Raw genomic sequence first — 21,251 nt, 5'->3', positions numbered from 1 at the left:
TGTTTGTTTATTTGTGTATTAACTCTACATGTCCTTCTTATGGTGAGTATTGAACAAATTGTGTTTGGTGTAAACTATATTAAACTATAATTCACAGTTAGGGGTGTTATTGATTTCATGTTAAGGCCAAGAAATGTGAATAAACTCGAAATAGCATCAGCTCTCCTGACCTCCAAGTTGTTTCGCTCATTGCGTAGCCTACACAGTTATATGTGGTATAATTAAGACATGCACCGTGTGTTTACATCTCCTTCTCAGGGTGGTGAATTATCACTTTTCTGATTACTCCACACAATCGTTTATTGACACCGGCCTCATCTCGCCCACCGGCGTCTTCCATCACACCTCCTCTCTGCCTTTCCTTCTTTCTTTCTCTCTCCCAGCCTGCCTCTCTTTTTTTTCTCTCTCTCCCTGTTCTCTGTTTCTGTCCCTCCCTCTTCCCTCCCCTCGCTTCCTCCAAACCTCCCCTCCCACACACTCTGTCTCACACACCTACTGACTGCCCGCCAGGTCTCTGTTGCTAAGCGACAAGCGATGAGAGCTGGACTGCTCTTATGAGAGCGACGTTTGTCCATCATGATCTCATCCTCCCCCCTTGTGCCGTATGCACGTACGCCGGACTTTTCTCTTTATGGAGTTGTAGTGGATTTCTACGGAGGAAAATTGGTGCTACTAGTACATTTGAATTGCATGTTTTGTTTTGTTTTTTTAAACACTTCAACCGATTTCTAAAACATCTTGAATTCCCAAATGTCACTGATTAAATTTGTAGAGCTTCATTTAAAAATGAGTGCAGAGGCTTGCAAGTTCCTGGGGTAGTTATGGAGCCAAACGTAAAATCACACTGCAATTAGAGCCAGTGTGAGAAGGCACTGTGGTGTTCAAATTAAATCACTAACTTTTAGTTTATGCCCCACAAGTGTTTTCCCTGTAATATAATGCATTGAAAGTGGTGGAATTAAATTTAAGGATTTTAACATTTTCCCACTATTTACTAAAAATATTATCAAATATTTTCCTAGCAAAATAACTGAATTTATTTTAGACTGATGTGTTGCAAAATGGAAAATGATATTCTTAATAGAAATTGCAACAATTCATTGCATGCTGTAATCTGAAGCTACCACTGAGCATGCTTCCATTGCCACCCCTCCCTGCCACGTCTCATGTTTCCAAGCTGCGAATTTCCCTGTTGCTTCATTCCTTTTGATTAGCCCCATGGGCTCTTACGGCTTTTATTTTGACAAATGAGCCTGGTGCTGAGCACTAAAAAGCCCTTACAACAGTATTGATTAACAATGGCTATTAGCTGGTGAAAAGGAAAGGAAGATGTTCTTACAGTAAACCTTCACAGGACACCCAGAGCCGGCCAGATAAATGCACTAAGGCTGGGGATTAGCGATGTGGATTTCCTCCCTGCTGCATTTGAAGAGAAGCTCATGAGCTGGAGGTTACTTCACTGCAACAGGCATAATGCATCTAGATGAGTGGATTACCGAGGCTAGCTCGTAGCTTTATAGCATCTCAAAATGAAGATGAAGCAGGAATGTAAAGGGTTTTCATTATGACATATTGCACATGGGGTCTTTATTTAATACCTTTGCACATATCTTCAACTGATAGAAAAGAAAACTGTGTGTGTATTTGCAGCCATTATGTTGACTGGCAGCTCTTTTTAAGAATGTCAAGCCTCGTAATGACCGCGTTTAATAATCACACACCCTCTCCCTCTCTCTCTCTCTTCCCTTATTGCCTGCATTGCTGCTTCAGTATGTTTTCATAAACTAAATGCCTCCCTGTCATGCAAATGCAGCCATAACACATTTTGTGTGTCACTCCCAGTGACTTGTCCTTGGGTTCGAGCAGTGGTGCCGTGATCGAGTGCACGCTGTGTGGACAGTAGAGGAGAGCTGATTCAGTCTTCACATCATCCCATGTGAAAGCTGCTGCCAACTCTCTCTCTAACACACCATGACACACACTTTTTCTTTTTTATTAGTATTATTTTTGTGCTGATTTTTCAGTGTGGTTTGTTTGAGTTCAACAGTGCAGATTGTGCCAAGCCTGCAAGGGTCAAACTGCTGACTCCAGGGAGGTGGTTTTCCTCCAACCCCTGCCCACGTGAACCACCTCCACATTGCATCGCCATCACAGGGAATGCCTGTCCCGACCTCAGGCGAAAGGCAATCCCACAATGCTTTTTGTCAGCTCCTCAAATCCGAAACCTGCTCCGACAACAATGGCAATAGGAACAGGCAGATCACAGCCGAAACCAGAACTTGTCTTGCAGTGAACACAAACAAATATGGATACAGAGTGTTTCCTTTTGAGCCTTGTGTTCCTTGTCAGTGAGTGTTTGATTCTATAGGGGAAATCCTTTGATTTGGTGAAGCTGAACAACAGACAGTGGTAGAGAGGATGCCTCGGTCCTCCCCAGCAGCTCACTTTACACTTGACATCACATAGAAGCCTAATGCTCTGCAATATGGTCCAGTGTTCCTCCGAAGGCAATGACCTTTTCTCGTAAACGCACAGATTGGCTGCCATATTGCATAATTGCACCGACTCTCTATAGGCCCGAGAACGTGTACACAAGCTTGCTGTGATGTTTCATCCAGACTCCAGCTCCACTTAATGGATCTAGTTATCTGAGGTCAAAGTCCTCTCTGTCTGGGGTCGCAGTAAAGAAACACAAACTTCCCCGTGGAACACATTGGGGGCCTTGGTGTGGGCTGATAGGAGAACACAAGCCGCAACAATCGGCAGCGTGCCCTCTCCCCGTTTCCTCTTTTTCACTCCAGGGTTAAAACATGCAAATTCCGTATGAAGGAAGCTGATTTATTTTCCCCAGTGGGAGGCATGAGATCTAAATTTAAAATGATTAAATGAGCCTAGAGTTAGAAAATCATTTGCACTTCCATTTGTTAGCCTCTGAGCTGTTCTCAAATCAAGGGCAAGTCTCTGAATCATTAGGCTCAGATGACTGCCTTTTTTTTACTGCCTTTAACAAGAACATTTCCCAAATAACATCGTTGACCCCTATATTGTGCGATGCAGGTTGTGGACTTAATTGACACATATTCAGACTGTGGAAAGAGAAAGAATTCAAATCCAGCTTTGTTTAATGCTCCCTAATAGCCAAATTAGCCTTACTAAACAATTAACCAGGGAAACTGATTAAAATTCAAACCCATGCCTCTTTTTTTTTGCTATTGTTCAAATGTGAGGCTTAAGCTTGCCAAAATAAATTCATATAGTCCTGTACGCCGGCTGGCATCAGTGAAAGATTTGAGAGTATTATTGCATCAGGAGAAGATAAAAGGTAATGAGACCTGTCTCTCAAGCAAAGAGAGCCTAATCTCCTTGGTCTCTTCAGGCTTCTCTTAAGTCGGTGGAGTGGAGTGGAGTAGAAAAGAGAGCAGAGCAGATGAGAGAGCAAAAAGAAACGAGAGGTACTGAAGGGAAAGTGAATAGGTAGGATGAAAAAAAAAAGAGATGATATTGGCAGTAGAAGGAGAAGATAGGGAGAATGGGAAGATTGAGGGATAGGCGCTTATACGTGTGAATTGGTGCCATAGTGGTTTGTTTGGATGGTGGTTCAAGAGGACAGGACGAATCAAACGAGACCACAGAGAGGTTAAGCAGTGTGAGAGCTGTAAAGGTAGCTCATGACCTGTTAATTGTAGCAATGCGTCACACAAGCAGATACAGTAATCTATAGAAAAGCAAAGCTCAAAGAGACGTATTGATCCACGTTAAAAAGATCAGTGTACCGTTGTGCTCTGACCAGCTGGATGCTCAAAGCACAGGGGACTATTAGCAGAGATACATTGGACGTGTATTTTCCTCATTTAACATTGGAAGCTGATTTTGTAATTTTGTGAATCATCGCTTATCAGAAAACATTCGACGAGGACATGCTGTTGCATATAGATGCACATCTGCTAGCTGTGGTGTGCTGAAGGTCTGTGCTCATACTTAGTCATTCATTTCTTATGCAGAGACTGCAGCACTCCCATCATGCAGCTTCTCCCACTCATGTGTTGTTCTGTAGTTACACATTTTCTGGAGTGACTGATTCATTGAATAACAGAGCTGTTTTCTTGTTGGCTGAATCCAAACGAATGACTTGATAGATCTGCCAAGCTGTATCTGTTGTTGTGCTAAAGTTAAATTTTGTTTTGGACTTGCACAATCAAGCACAAAGATCAAAAACCTTTTGTCCCATGAGAGACATTTTTATCAAACAAAAATTTTTATTAAACAAACCTTTCAAATTCCTTCTTTTTGTACTGTTAGTGCAAGTGCATATTCATGTGTATATACTGAACTGTGCTTCCATTTAAATGTATGCAGGAGTGGACTAACTATTGCCACATCACAAACCCTTCAGTGAATCATATCCCTCTGACTCGGACTATTACAAGCTTAACCCATGAAAAAAATCACCAAAATTATGCCATTTATGTAACAGAAAGAATCATCTTTTTTTTTAAACTTTCAGTCTTTGAACTACTCATCTCTGATGTGCTTTTCTGTCACATAACTCAACCAAACCTCAGCTTGAAATTGTGTTAGTTAATTAAAGTCACTTTATTCTACATGTCTCAATTAAAAAATAGCCAAAAATTAACCATTTACCCTAAGTGAATTCTGCTAAAAACTAAAAATGCTGCACTTCTCTTGCAATTTGTGACTCATTTGTGACCAACAGTCACACAGGAAAAATTCAAGGACTTTTTGACTCATCTGCAGGCTGTAAACAGTGCAGGAACAATAAAAAATGTAAGGAGTAAAACATCTATACTATATGGAGACATCCATAGTAAGTGAATAAAAATGTGAAAGCAGCATAAAACACAGAGAAACTGTTTGGGGTTCAGGGATTAATAAAGGTGACATTTACTTTCAAAATTAAAAACATTAGAATGCACAAGCCTGTAGTACAGCGAAAAGGTGAATGTTTCTTGCTCATGATTACACAAGTTCAAAAGATATAATAAGAAACACATCTGACCCGAACCTAATTCGACCTGTTGTGATCCTGAGCTGAGCCGTTTGTTTACTTGCACGCTTTCAAGGTTGCACTTCTCTACACTGCACTGCCTACCAGTTTGCTGCTAAAAAATTCATCTGCCAGTCATATCTGGATGTTGCTCTTTACAGAGCAGGGTCATTGATCAGTGCAGGTTAGACAGCAGGGAGCCAATTAGGGCAAAAGCCAGCGTCTTGGTTGTTTTCCGCTCTTGGAGAACGCCTAAACGGCCTGTTCTGCAGAAGTTAATGGGGCCCCGATTTCATCTGTCTCTTGTACGCCGACTTGCTTATTGACAGAGAGCGAGCCGTCTCTGTATTTAGGAGGAAAGCTCATTAAAGTGTTCTGAGAGCAATGGGGGATCAGCTTTAAGACAGGTGACTACTTGATAAGGCTGTTGTTGTTCTTCGTGCTGCCACTCTTAAAATTCACCGACTGGTTTGAAAGTAACAAGACTGTGGAGAGAAAAGGTCACACTTTGAGTTCTACAAGTTCCAGAAAATCTTTGTTATAGAACTTGAGAATGGCCCAATAAAGAAAGACGCAATGAAACAACTACACACATGATCAAACATAGAAAACAATTGGCGGTATTAGGAGTCATACAATATGTAATGAGTGTAGAAACCCTTTTATTAATTTTATGATTAATTTGTCAGATTGCATTTCTGTCAGTTTACAGTACATAACTGATAATTAGTGATTGTATGTTTATTGAGTCATAAATCAAAGCATTTCTTAGTGTTATTTAGTCTCTTTGGGAAATCTGCACTGATCAGCTGCAACACTGAAACCACCTGCCTATTAGTTTAGGTCTCATTTGTGCCATGAAAACATCTCTCATCCATAGGAGTCAGACCTGAGGGACCTCTGGAGGTCTCCTGTGGTGTCTGGCAGCAGATCCTTTGGGTCCTGTGTGTTGCGAGGTGAGACCTCAGTGGACCGGGATTGTTCCGGTGTATCCTATTGATTGGGATCCTGGGAGTCTGGAGGCCAGGTCAACACCCTGGGGCTCTTTGTCATGTTCTGTGAAGCGTTCCTAAGCAAATTTTGCAATGTGGCGGGTCCCACCATACTGCTGGGAGAAGCTACTGCCATCAGGGAGTGTTGCCATGTGTCAAAGTAACATCCAGGACAAAATTTCTCCCGGCCGAACGATGCATTTGCAGTGAGGTAATCAGTGTTTTTCACTTGACCTCTCAGTGGCTTTAATGTTGAGGTTGATGGGTGTATTTGTTTCGACAATGCAGAGTGCCGGTATAATGTAATTCGTGTGTTGCGAAAGGCTGCAGAAAGAGTGACATTTTGAAGAGCTTCAGAAGCATTATCACAGTCTTGGTCAAGGATCAACAGTCAGTGGAAGTAATCTGCCAAGAAACGTGGCAATGTGCCCGCAAAATGCAGAGAGAACGCTGGCTGGCTCTCTAGCAGGAACGGGTATAAACAATGCAGTTTTCAATGTGCTCCAAAATTGGCTTTGCAGATGTTAAGTGAGAAAAGAAATGAATTGAACACATTCATTAAGACTCAAGGATGTTAATTCCTCAGGGTTCTTTTGCCAGTTTTCTTATGTCGCAAATCCATGCGATTGGAATGCATTAAGACAACAAAGAGAGACCCAGGAACTAATTTTACAGGCTTTAAGAATGCAAAATTACTGTATCAAGCAGCTGCAGGTGCTCGTGCAACTGAGAATACGTCTTAATAAGCCGCCCACCCTGCTGAAATGTGCTTAAAACACACGCTGCATTAAAAAGTGACCTCAGTTTCTGCCTCTGTAGTGTTACTGTGTGCAACTGGGAGTGTCCCGCTGCTGACGGAGCTCTGTTAGCGGAGATACGTTTTCAGGCTACAGGCTCCATGGTTGGGAGGTCTGGACAGGCTGCGAGCTTGCAGGCACCTTATTACCTCCTGATTCATAGGTGTGGTAAGCGATGCAGACACAAACTGAGCCCCAGATGAAATAGAAATCAATCATTGCCCTTAACACACACGTAGGCACACACGGACGCAGAAAATTGTCTCGCGCCCTTGAATGAATGAAAGTCCTGTTTGTGGGAGCAATAATAGAAAATAGAGTCAACCTTCAGGGTATGGTTGGTGGATCTAAGGAGCAAGAGCGTGGCAAGGACAAATATATCTTTCTGTGAGACGTCAGATTTGCTTTTAATGCTAAGATGGTAAACAGGTGCTCCATAGAACTGTCAAAGTGCAACATGCTCTTCTTTGAAAATACATGAAATGTTGGAAATGTATTTTTTGTGACGTCAGAATGCAGTAGAACCATGTTTTGCCATTGTACAGTATTTTCATTCAGGAAAACTCATTCACATTTACATGGGATGGAGTACAAAACGGTGGAAATTAGCCTCAGGTGATTGTGCCAGTGATGTCTGCAGTACAATAAAGGCTGATTTCAGTCAACCATGCTGTGTCTTTTCACTCTTCCTACTCTCAGATGGGCTTAAATTGATATGTAACCTCCTCGGGAAAGCATTGAAAGGCCGGAATCTGGTTCAACTTGGCCATTTACTGTGCTGTATGTTGTCATTGTACAAAGAAATGCACAGAGTTTCCTCAAAGAGATTCCTGCTCCATTCTTCTCATGTCAGCAGTCGCATCGAAGGGCATTTGTATCTTTTATTGAATGGATCAATATGAAGCCTTTTCCATTCAGGCTTAATTTGCACAGAAAACAAGAATGTGAGCCCCGTGTGCATCACCATAGTAACAAGTCATCTCCAGATTGGTAAGAAAAAATACTATAAATTAAACCTGTTGGGAATTAAATGACCAATTATTACCCATGTGGAGGAGAATGTGATTTGTGGTGGTTCGTAATGACTTCACATTAGTGCTCCTCTTTTTTTTCTCTGCACAGTAATTTAAGTTTGCAGTCGTCCATCTACGTTAAAGTAATTATGTTGTCCATTATTTGTTTTCATGGTCTGTGTGTCAGAGGCCATAAATCTTTCTAACGTCCGGTTTCTGTGGGGATTACAGAGGTCATTATCTGTACTTACAGTCTAATACGGTAAAATATATGCAGATGAGGCAACAGGTTTGTTTAGAGTCTGATTGACAGGTTCTTACCTTGTTTAGGGAGAATTATTAGGCTTCACAGACTGGAGTAGAGGTGATCACGGGGTGTAAAATTCCTGTGATATAGTGTCAGCCTTCTCTCGGGATTAGAGTAATGGAGGTTGCAAAGAAAATTATGATATTGATTTTTGAGGTCTGAAACTGCTCTGGTGCCATTTATTGCTTAGACACATAGAAAACTGTGAAACCTGCAGTTAGTGTTTTTCGGTTTGTTCTCTTGACTGATAAAGCTTTCAGCTGCCAAACAACCGCATCTAAAGGGAGTGAAGATTGGAACCGGTACATTTCCTCATTTTCTCTCCTCCCTCGCCTCGCTTTTTACATCTGATGATAAACTTTCATTTGGGTTCTTTTATTGTATACCCTCCATCTTTAGTATGCCCTCATTTAAGCCACCGACCATCTATTATCTGCTGACATTAAGAGGATAAAACTCAAAGATGTTACGGATGACAAGTGCTGACCTTTCAATCTCCCACAATTCACTGCGTCGTCTATTTTTATCTGGGACCACTGGGGCTTGAAATGTTGTATCAATGGACGAGGTGCAGGATAGCATTATGAATCAACTGGACTATACATTCAAGATTTTTTTTCTTTCATTCTCCCTCCAGTTGCAAGGATGTAGCCCTAATGTGGATGTATCTTTATTCCGTCTTCTTTTGTTTGAGCGGAGGGATATGAAAGAATGTACGTCTTAGACAGCATGCGCTGCCAGGCTTACATTATGCTATTTCACATCACTGTCTTATTGTTTCCCTCCGCGAGCCGGGGAGACGTCACAATTGGGACAAAAAGCGTACTTGGAGTGCAGCCATTTGGAGGAATGAGTTCTTGTCCTGTCGTGCAGATGGGTGTGCTGTCCAGTGGAGATGCAGAGAGATGTAAACCGTTTGGCTTGTCTTCCTGTTTGCCAATATTGTGGATGTCATCTATTTAGTTCTGTGTCCACAAATCATCTAATCCTACTCTGGCCTGCACTGCTCAAAATAGGCCTGGCACAGAGGGGCAGCACAGGGCTAATATGATTCTGGAGATGGACAAACTTTTCAGTGACACTGATAGCTTTGGTATCCTTGGTGAGACCACTGATCACACTGTGATAGCATGCTTGACAGTCTTGGGATGGTTCTGGGATTGTAGCTTGACTCACAGCGGTGTCCTAGTGCGCAATGATGGATTTTCTAATACGTAGTTTGGACCGAATAAACTCAAACTTTAGCGCATGAGAAAATCGGATTTGCTCTTCATATCGTAAATGTGTTCATGGAATCTACTAAATCCCGTATGCAGCTTTACTCACTTGCTCCATAGTTGTGTAAATGACATTTGTGTGGAGATAGGAGAATTGTGTTGACAATGCGGACAAATATTCAGCCAGATTTCACTCCAGGCTGTACCTGTGTAATCCCTAAATCAAACAGATGATAGTTGAGGTAAGCTCCTGGCCGACGGATCAACAGGCTTTGGCGGGCAGAGTCCCATTATCTCAAATCAGAATATTCATCTTTATTGCTTTATCCTCTCTGCTTTGAATCACCTGCAACAATAACACTATGGATTTCATTGTAGCAGATACAGCACATCACTCCTCTCACCGTCTCTTCCTATGGCCTGACAGTAATTAGCTTGTACCATTTGGCCTCCTTAGTTCTATAAGGTTCAGTAAGCATGACCCATACACAGAAATAACAGCTTCTCTCCACATGGTGTTGTCAGATTTGGCCCTGCACCTGTTTATGTATGCCTGCGATTCAGTATATGCAGAGACTGTGTTCTTCCTCCCCTCTTCCCTTATTGCTGTGACCCAGTGTAAGTCTGTAACCCAGGGACACTGGGTAACTGTACCGGCATTAAAATAGCAAACGGGGGAACAGAGCATGTTATGAGATTCACTAGTTTCACGTCTCCCAGGGTGAGTCTAAAAATAGCCTCTCACACTGGAATAGCGTTTTCCCCAGCGATGCGGATGAAAGCCAGAGGAACAGCTGCGTTAAAGCCAAGTCCTGTTAGATCAGCGGAGTCAGATGGGCATGCTTCGGTCTCGCTCTCTTGTCTTTTCTTTCCGTCTCACCCTGTCCCTCTCCCCCCTGTTCTAACACTCTCACTTCCCATTTCTCTTGCTCTTAATCTGTCCCCACTGTCTGTCTTTCACCCACTTGTTTATCTCCCTGTCTTGCAGTATCTTTGTCTCTCTGTCACTGTCTTCCGCCTCTCTGTCTGCCCCGTGTTTGCTCAGTTTTGCTCTCTCTCTTGATGTCTTTTAATTTGTGTTTCTCTGTCATTATCTCTGCACCCCCCCTTTTGTTTTATTGTTCTGTCATTCTGCCTCCCTCTGACTCTTTGTTTGACTGGGTGTCCTTCTCTTCCCCCGTAGCCTGTGCCTCTTTGTCCCCCGTCCTGTAGATTTCTCACTGTCAGTTCCTCTCTTTGTCTTCCTCCCTGTGTCATGTTTTATCTGTCGCTCTCTTGCTCATTATTACCCGGCCTCCCCTGTGTGCTCTGTTAATTGGTACAATCCTAATATTAACAGTGTTCATCTGTCTCGTTATAAAAAGATTTCTTGAAGTAGGAAGATGAACTACATACATTTTAAATAGAAAATTGAACAGGTGTTACATCAATTTGCTTCACATTAGTGACTCTGAAGTGTCTGATTAGTCAAATGCTGCAAAGGGCAGATTGAGAGATGAAATCTGGTCAGTGTTGTATTCCTCATCTCATATTTGTAATTATTTAGTTGGAAGTGAATTTCTGCATGCTGTCGGAGTTGATTATGTCATCATTAACTGATGAGAAATCCACACAAAATAAGTGGAACCATACAAATAGTCATAGAAAACTATTAGAAGCCAGACATGAAGAATCAACTTAATATTAAATGTGATATTTGACTTTTCAATCCTGTTTGATTTGGGCACAACAGTGGTGTAATGCTACAGTAGTTCTACCGTCTCACTTCTTTCTTTTTAAAATAAGTAAGCCTGTCACTAACAATTTCAACCACAGTCTGATTTCATGCTGCACACTCTGTGAGCGGTTTTTCATACAGCAGCAGGGTATGGTATCGTTGTTTACTTTGCTGAGAAATTGGAGGTTTGCAGGCTGTTTCCTGTGGCTCATCTAACGGCTCACTGTAGCTGCTCAATCTTGTACCCTTATCGCCTGTGATGTTTAAAAGGAATCCGCTGACAAATAATAATGCAGAAAATGGTCTGCGAGTTTCTGTTGTTGCCTCATATCTGTGTTTTGCCAGCTGAACCTTTTTGTCAGCTCAAATACAGACAGGTGACAAATTAAAGGAAAAAAATTAAACAGCAGTCTGAAGAAGGTGCTGGGCCACCACAAGAACAGCTTCAGTGCACCGTGGTATTGATTCTCCAAGTCTTGAAACCTGACTAGAGGAAAAAAGCATGAATCTTTTAAAAAAAATATTCCTTTTATGATGGTGGTGGTGAGTGCTGTCTGACACATTGGTCAGCATATCTCATACGGGTGTTGAGATCTGGTGACTATAAAGGCCTTAGCATATGAAGGAGTTAGAACCAGAAGAGTCTAACCCACGAAAAAATCACAACTGACTTTTATATAATTTCTGTACTATTTTACGGTCTATATTTTAATGGACAAGGTGGTCTAACCATCAACCAAAATATAGTGTTATAGTGGCACTTTGAATTCTTGAATATACAAAACTTTGAACCCATTTTTCTCTAAAACTCCAAAAAGTGGGTTAGACCACTCTGCTTCCAAACCCTTCATATGATTTCCATCATTTTCATACTCCTCAAACCATTTGCTGACCCCTCGTGCCCTGTGGATGTGGACATTGTCATCCCCGAAGCTCAGGATATTAATGTTTCATCACAGGATAAAGGTGATCCCTCAGAGCAACTTTGTATTGATTTGCAGTGACCTTTCCCTCTCATGGGACAAGTGGACTCAAGCCACACATACCACAGCACAACAGAGCCCCGGATCTCTTTACTGTCATGGTCAAGGGTTCAGATTTTTCCTTTAATTTGTGTCCTGTCTGTGATATTAGTATGAAATGTTCGCAGTAGCAGCAGTAAGGCTTATACCAAAAAATTGAAATCAATAGTAGTAATCCAGCTCGGCAATAGTGGGCTCCACATTAACAATAAATATACATTACATAAACAGGTAAATACTGAATGCATAGTTATTTAGTGCCTTCTGCAGAAACACAGCATCCATAAAAAAATGTTTTGATTTTCTGAGAATGTTTAGGAGGGTTCTTCAATAAGCCTATAGCACCGGCTGGATGCCAGAATTAATTGTCTCTCTTGCGTGGCTTAATGTGTCTCCTGCATGTCTGTGCTGAGCTGTGCATTAGAATTTATTTCATCATCATCTGCTTCTCATTACATCATTTTGTCCCTTCGTTGAGTTTGGTTGTAAACATATTTACTGACTCCTGCTGCTCCCCTCTCTGCCTGTCTGTCTCTCACTTCCTGTCTTGCTCTTGGTTTGACATCACAGGTGTGTATATATAGCTGGCAGATGGATTCTCCCATAACAGTCTGCTTCAGTGCCTCTTTTTTTCCCTCCCCCCTCAGCTTAAGCCGACCGCCGGCTACTCAAATGAACTAGAAGAAATTCCTTGTTTACATTATCTCCTCTGGTCTACCCAGCCATCAGTTCGTGACTGCATCCATTATTTATGCATTCCCCTCCACTATGGACAGAAAAACATCACTGCTGCATGCGTTCTTATAGGTTTTCTGGTCAGGTGTGACCAACTTGGAGGTCAACACACAGAGTATATTATAAAATACAAGATATTGTTGTTTGACGTGTCCATGTGTTGCTGCACTCGGACCTGTCAGTCAATCGTCAGTCAGCAGTATTTACTACAAAATTGCTGCGACGGGACAGATGTCTGAAGGCATTTACAGCATGCTTGAAAGCAAATCTGGAGGAAGCGGTTGCAAACGAGAGCTAGAAACAAGTAGCGTGAGTCACAGTGAGATGTGATTTGCATGACATACAGTAGTTCTAGTGTAATGTTGTGTGTTCCTGCTGTGGTATATGTGTGTGTGTGGAGTGTGAGGTTGTTGGGGCCCTGTTTAAGTAACTGCTGGGGACAGACTAGCACACAATATGTCTAGAGAGCTATCATGCAGGCACACAGCCAGTCTGAGTGAAACCTTAGACCCGCATGCATGCACACTTTGCAGAGTATTTGCACCATGTGACGGGCAAGACGCATGCCGGCTACGTAGTCAAGTGAGTACTCGAGGGTGATGGACGGAAGGTGGTTGGAAGCTTTGGAGAAGACAGAATCTTAGTCATGCAGACTGCGTATTCAGTTAGATATATATAAATAACTATTTACAGTTTACCAAATTCTCCAGCTTCCATCCAGCAGCGTCTCATATATTATAAGCTTTTGCAAGAGCTTAAAGCTAAGAAAGGAGCTGGTTTGAGTTGCAATGAATTTAGAATGTATTTTAATGATACACTTGGTCACACTTCTTGACTTAAACTAGGAGTGGAAGGTAATTCACATCCATTAGAGCGAACACCGCACTTGACTTTGTGCCAAACTATAATCTAGAGATGGATGACAAATTATAGGAAAACCTGAATGCTTGACCCCTACTTAGATGGGATCTGGTGGCTCTGTTATGCTCTAGGGAGTATTTTACTGGCATGGTTTGGGTCCACTTGTTTCCTTTGAGCTAAAAGGTCACTGAAAACCAATGCAAAGTTGTTCTGAGTGATCACATTTATTCCATAAGGAAACATTTCTAACATGATAGGAGTGGCCTGTTTAGAGGATGACGATGTCCCCATCTATAGGGTATTAGGAGTCACTGAGTGATTTGACATGTGTGAAAATGATGTGAATCATCTGCTATGGCCATATCTTAGTCCAGTGGAACACCTATTGGAGCTTTTTGGACCAAAAGCGCTCTCTATGGCCATGTTCAAAACACCAAATAAGGGAATATTTTTTGGGATAATGGTGTTCATCCCTCCAGCAAAGTTACAGCTGGAGAATCAGTGTCAAGAGCAACTGAAGCTGTTCTGGCAGCAGTAAGTGGCTCAAAACTTTAATAAGTCACTGTGTGTTTGGTTTTCCTTCAAATTGTCACCCATCTTTTACCATCACCCATTATTATTACAAAATTTCCCCTTGCATATCAATGAAGTATTTCTCTTCGACATTCCATTCTATCTGTAAATCAGGCTTTCGATCATTCCATCCTTTTCTTCTTTCACTCCTTGTTATCACCATATAATAGTCTAACTTTTTCTTTATGCGGGTTAATGGATTTGTGTATATACACACGCACACACACTATGATTTAATCCTTAAACCTCAGATGTGAAGTCTGCGTCCAGTAATCGTTGCTGTCATTTATTTTCAGGCCCCAACTTCGTGTGACTTTCAAAGACAGAACTAAATGCTTTGAATCACACTCCTGATAGGTATTTTTAAAGTTTGTGAGTCTCCTAACACAAAGTCATTTAATGAGTATATAAAACATAAGTAACTGAATTAGCCACTGGAGTACGGAGAGGCCCAACGGCAGGAGCAGATAATGATCTGATGACTAAGTCAGGCTTTTTTAGGGCCAGTTTATTGGCATTGTTATGGGGTTGGAATGAAATTAGGAAAATGGCAGCTGTGTCCATGCCATATCATTATCAAATGTAATCCAATTTGACTAGACAATCCTCTTGAAATGGACAGAGCACTCTCTTGGGCTCATCTGTAATAGCACTGCTCTTTAGCCCTGCAGGAACACTCAAGTTGCAGTCTGGTTTGTTTTTGTGTTGCATGTGGGCACATATTGGTCACCCCAGTGGTCACCTGGCCTTTGGTTCCATCTCGTTATCGCTCCGTAGTTTAGTTCCTGGAATTAAAGTGTGTAAAAGCCAAAACAAACTCCCAGTAAACATGAACCGTTTTGACGTGCGTCATTGTTGTTGGATGTTATGAGGTCATCCAAACAAACTGTAGACATTTGACATGTACAGTACTAGGAAGCAAATTTCACTTCGTTGACATAGCACATAATCTGCTTTGATGGCTACTTGTCGGATGTCACTTTGAGGGGGGACGTTGGAAAATCTGTTCAAAGCGCTGCATATGTACCCTGCGGTAATGTGAGCCTGTCTCCTTAGAATGGAGGAATGGATCGCCATCAAGGGCTTAGAAGTTATTGCAATTCCAGGGATTCTCCATGGATGCCGTTTGCCAGGGCTAACCCCATGGTTTTATGAGGCTGAATGTGACGCACACAAACCTTTGCTTTACGTTTTTGCATGTGTAATGCGTCTAATTGTAGGATTTTATTGCCTCATAGGCTGTAAAACACAAGGAAATCTACACATTTCCATTTTTTGCCAGAAGGGCAGGGAAACTGAGTGCCTGGTGTGTCAAATCAGGAGTGAGTGAATGGCTGGAGAGGAACAGCCTCATACAGTGACTGCTGTGCCAAGGAAAGCATGTCAATGAACTGCCATGCAACTCTGCTCACTCAGTTGGACACAAGAAATCACGATGAAGAGCCCGCATGAGAACAGCAGTCTTACATTCTCTACCCTGAGGACAATTAACTTAAAGAGGCATATGTGCAAAACAACAAGAGCGACTACATATACAGTCTGTCATTATCTAACTTGTACATTCATTTGAATACACATATTCAGCTTACAGCAGATGGATGCCATCACGGCAGGACTGCTGCAATGACAGTCCCTTTTTTCCACTTCAGAGGTTTGCAGCTTATCAGGAATGTGGATGTTCATGGGCTGAGGAGCACAGAAACCTTATAATTGAAATGTTGTTTTACAGTAGTGACTGATGTGTAATCAGTTTAATATTTAAAAACAACTGGGGTGGTCTTAGGGGTCACATCTATAGTCAACAATGTCCTTTTTGTTCCATTTTCTTACACATACTTTTTTTTCTAGGAGGCTCAGAAGGTGAACAACCCAGCTAACAATCAGCCAGCAGACAGGGCATTAAAGGGTCCTGATGAGAAGGAGGAGGCACCAGCCAGCGAAGTGGGATGGATGACTTCAGTCAAAGACTGGGCCGGTGTCATGATCTCTGCTCAGACGCTCACTGGCAGAGTTCTGGTAGGTTTTCCCACTTCTTTTGTATGCAAGTACCTCAAGCCCCCAAATCCAGACTCTCATCCATCAACACCTTTTGGGCACTGATTATTTTGCCAGCCCACAGTTCGATAAATGCAACAGTTTTGTCTTTCTTCAGGCAAACAGATTACAACTAGTGTTCACACCCAAGTTGGCTTTCAGAATAATCCTCTGTACAATCCACTGCCATGTACACATTTACTCACCTGTTTTGTACAGGTCCCACTGGAGACATACCGTAGGGCAATTAATTTGATCCCCACAGCAGCTAGCGGATGCTCCGTCCCTGTTGAATCTCAGTTGGCTATTTGGCTGGCACTGTCCAGCCTTCTCTGTGCTGCAGTGGCCTCCGTGCGGCACATTGTAGCTCACTCTGCTGAGCCTCTGCCAGCTCAGCCAGTGTGTGTGTGTGTGTGTGTGTTTATTTTGTGTGTGGTTCTGCGTGCACGTCATTGTGTGTTTGTGTTTGTGTGATGGGGGTTTATTTGTCAAGCACAAGAGGTAGCATATGTGGTGTTTGTGCAGTAGGTAAGAGGCTTTCACTGTGGCTTTTTTCCTAGTATGAGTTACCGTGTCTCTCCCCTGCTGGCCATCCTTTCTGTTTCATCACTCATTCTGCCCCCAGAATTTCTTCCTGCACTCTACTACTAGTGGCCAAATCCTGATGTATCTGCAGTGATCTAACTTATGTAAATGTGTATGATGCTGTACTGATATTCAGCCTGTTCCAACATAATCTCAGTTAATTCTGTTTGCTGATTAAAGTAGATATAGACTTACATAGCTGCAGTGTGTAGTGTTCATTATCTCGGATACATATTCCTAAGGTACTGCTTGTGAGGTGGACACAGTGTATGGTACTAATAACACTAAAAATTTGATAGCATTTCAGTCGTGTTTCCTCTGTCCTATTATGCTTTGTGCAACTACATCCCTTTAGTAAACTGCATAATTAAAGTTGAAAAACAGACTCTACATCAGCACCATTTCTGATGTCCTCTTCCTCCCAGTTTAGACAAGATGTCTGCCACTTCACTCCACTGAGCGGCGCTGAACGTTTTCATTCTCTTAGCTGCCTGAATTATAGAAAGACTTGACCGAGTTCAGCCTTTATCAGTTTTGTGATTTATGGATTGAGATAATACATTTAGCTTATGTAATCAGAAAATGTAATGGACAACATTAGATCCTTTCAAGCTCCTTTCCATTATTCTGATGGCAACTGAAGGTGTCAGGTTCATGTCCGAATGAGCTCCCTCATCACCTAACTGGAAAAATTATGACCTCAATCTTACTAGGTCAGAAGTAGTAGCTTTTCGATATTATTCTGCATAACACTGCACAAGCCTTCACCGCATGCTGTCACATTAACCGAAAGGCATGCACAAGCAAGAGCAGTGTGAGTTGTGGTGCACATTTCTGCACCAATCTTCAGTCCAAAAACATCATGGAGTGCAAAAAAGATGAAGTTTGCATGCCAAAACAAATTTCTTATTCTGTGCCCTATAATTTTACAGGAATTACAAGCAGAAATAGCAGTAAAAATTAAACTTTGTAGCAATAAAGACAGACTGTAATGCATCAGTGAGATTCACCAATAATCTGTGATTTGAAAAAAACTAAAAGCTAAACTTTAATGTGTTGCCTGCTGCTGTCTGTGGGATTCTTTCCTCTGAGTTATGAAATTCATGCAGCATCACCGGGATCCATATGAGTGTCTCCAAAGTGAGATGTTTATGCATGGAACAAATGCAGTAACTTATTCATTACATGCAATTCTAATTCATCCCCCACATAGAGACAGGATCAGTCCAAGTCAGGATCTAACTGCAAGTTACACTATGTATTTTTTCTTCACCTCAGACAGGTGAGCTTTGACACATAGATCCAGCTGACAAAGTGTAGCTCAATCATTAGTTACATCGCGGTAACTTAATCCTGAGCTCTGTCACAGGTGTTGGCATTTTTTTTTTTTTTTACTGCTGGTATAGTAGTAGTTAGAATGAACACGTGAATATTGATACACATGAACAGAATTCATAGTGTTTTGAATATGATAAAGAAACCAGGCTAATAGTTACCTGCACAGTTGATAAGCTTGCTTAATTATTATTAAAATGTATGTCTACAAAGCAAACTTCAAGATTGATGAAGCCAGCAACGCTACGTATCGTATGTCTAACAAGGGCTCTTGATTTTATCCATTAGTTCTCTGTATTCTAGCCTTCCTTCTACATCTTAACTTGCATCAGAGTATTAACAGTTGGTCTGATTTACACAGGCGTCTTCTGTGCATCTGTGGACTTAATGAAGCTGCAGTGGGAGTAAGGAGAGAGAGATGGATTCAAACTAACATACTAACACTTGCATTGTAAATGTTTGCTGGAATGTGACAGTTTCCTCATGCTTGGTGAGAATAGTTAGGAGTTAAGATGGATTCAGGCCTTTCATGGTGAAGGCGATGGAGGATCCTTTAGGGAGCTGTCAATTTACTAAATGAGCCTTTCTTTCATCACTTCCCCACTCACACTGCTCTGCTGGCATGGACACAGTTTCCTTTCCCTTTCATCTTTTGCTCTGACTGATTGCTCCCAGTCTGCCCTGTATGTATTTGTGTGTGTGTGTAAAAGAAGGAGTGAAAGAAAGTAAAGTAACTTGGAGAGAGACGGGCAGATGGAGAGTAAAACAGAGCAGTTGTGACAGTCAGGGAGAGTTAAAGGCACTGGTTGCTTTAAAGGGGTTCCTAGGCACAGAGATATCCCAGTGTATCACCTACTGCGATTTGTTCTACTTCTGGTGGGGCTGATAATTCTGCCCAGCAGGCTGTGTTTGCTTACGTGCTCATCCTAATGATATGCAGCACAGTACTCGTTGTACTGAGGAGTGCTCTGTGAAGGTGAATGAGCATCTCTTCATGTGCATTTCTCTACATATATGATACATGCATGATATATCGTGTGTGGAAGCATGATTGTGTGTATGTGTGTGTGGGTAGGAAGGTGATTCTGTGGGACTCTTGCTCTCCCATCAGTGCTTCACTGCAGATCAAAATTGCGATGAGTATCCATGTACACAGAACCTGGCTGGTAACCATAGCAACTGCTTTGTAGTGGCGCTCAGTCATCTGACATTAGGGGGCTGTCTGCCTGGGCAGAGCAGAGCAGAAATAACACACACGCATAGTCTCTCTCCCTCTCTCTCCATCTCAAATGCACACTCAGGTGGGATTACATCTCGATGCCGGTTCTTTTCTATCCAGATGGAAATGGGAAAAGCAGACTGAGGCGGATATTCTCAGGTAGGCAGGAAGTCAGAGCCCTCCATCCCCGTTTATTGCTTTCCTTTGACTGTTAGTGAAAGATCAAGTGTACCCCCGAGCCTTGTCGACTCACCAGACAAATCTAAATCCACCCTTTGGCGTGGCATTATGGAGTCCCCCATATTGTTTTCTCATGCAGGCCTGTCTCCTGGAATTGATGCTCCTATACGATTGAATTGCCACAGCAAGTGTTTGAGGGAAATGCAGCTCAATTTTATTTTTCAATCAGCATGATGAGGACAGATTATGTTTAGTCACAGATACATTACTGAACCTATCGGTAATATGCTCACTGACAATTTTCTGCGGTTATGCAAAGGCACAGCGCTTGGTAAGGGAAGGACTGTCATGAATATAGAAGAAGTTATGCCGAGGCAATAAAACAAAAGCGACACTGGTGATAGACACTGCAGCAATAGCAGTATGGACGTTGTCCAAAAGCACAAAGTTCAGTTGAATGAAACTCACTCAAGTGTGCTCCCCTTTTTGCTCATAACAGCCAGTTATATCCCCTGAAAATGGAGGCCCTTCACCCTCCGTCACTCTCCTCCTGGCGTCACTGCAGGTCTCCTGAGTCCTCCACCTGTGTCCTTAACCACCTCCACCATCTCCTGGTGACCTGCTCCAAGGGTTGACAGATTTACAGATTTAATATAAAGTGCGTGCCGAGGCCGGGGTGGTACCTTAGTATGGTGACACGATTATTATTAGTGTGATGTAGCTTTGCCCTTTTTACTCAGCGGGCACCTCTGGGTTGTACTTGCTGTCTTTATTTAACCTAAATCAAGGTGAAGTCATTAATTTATCCTTCATCATTCCTCTGTAAACATCAAAATGATTTCCTGCATACCCTGATAAAAAGGCCTGGTGGTTTAATTCAAAGCATACCTTTATCCTGCTAGTCTTCATTAAAAATGGATCATTCTAAATTATCAGTAACTATCCGCACTGATTAATATTAAATATTTTATCTTGATAAAATTTTCAGAATTATCGCTCAGCCCCAGAAGACATACATATCTGCAGTCAAAACCACAGTCTTAACCTTAACTAGAGTGACATTGTTGCCTAAATCTAACCACTGACTGGTTGTAAAATGCGGTTTCTTGAATGAAAATTGTGTTGTTTGTGTACTATCCACAAGCCATCCGTTTCAACAAGCTCCTGCTATTCACAAATGTGGTATTACCTTCATGTCTGAGCCACACTGCTTTCCTCTTCTGTGCATGGCTGAGCTGCTGTAGCTGCTCCTGCCAGCTCCATCTTTCTGCTCTATTGTGTAATATATTGTTTGATTTCATTTCATTATATATTTAATCTTGTTTGAACCTAATTTAGTTTACCCTAATTCAGAGGAAGAGACAAAGAGAGAAGGCCCCAGAAAGATCATGCCCACCACCTAATGTTCTCTTGGTTTATTGAGATAATATAATTATAGCCTACACTGGATCTCTTCTGTGGCTGTACATTACTCATGTAGCCTCCACTTTCCACTTTAATAACATGCAAGTGCTGAAATGGTTGTCTGTGGCATACTTTACAGGCATTGAAACTGTACTGAAAGGTGTAATGTTGGCTGGTGTGATGTCAATATAATTCTCAACAGCGCACAGGTGAGGTAAGCAGTGCGGTAATTCAAAACAAAATATTGCTCTGAGT

The 21,251-nt window shown here is 42.0% G+C and overlaps 1 protein-coding gene across 27 annotated transcripts in view; it reads left to right on the top strand.

The window, feature by feature from the left end:
* The window catches only part of kcnma1a (potassium large conductance calcium-activated channel, subfamily M, alpha member 1a), a 167,676-nt gene that overhangs the window by 22,401 nt on the left and 124,024 nt on the right, over positions 1-21,251 (top strand). For all 27 annotated transcript variants that reach the window (XM_051960397.1, XM_051960385.1, XM_051960396.1 and 24 more), the window contains exon 2: positions 16,088-16,255. In XM_051960397.1, the coding sequence (XP_051816357.1) occupies positions 16,088-16,255 (168 nt within the window). The remainder of the gene's footprint in view (positions 1-16,087; positions 16,256-21,251) is intronic.

Source organism: Acanthochromis polyacanthus, chromosome 15, assembly GCF_021347895.1.
Source record: "Acanthochromis polyacanthus isolate Apoly-LR-REF ecotype Palm Island chromosome 15, KAUST_Apoly_ChrSc, whole genome shotgun sequence".
Lineage (NCBI taxonomy): Eukaryota > Metazoa > Chordata > Actinopteri > Pomacentridae > Acanthochromis > Acanthochromis polyacanthus.
This window is presented reverse-complemented; position numbering and strand designations above follow the sequence as displayed.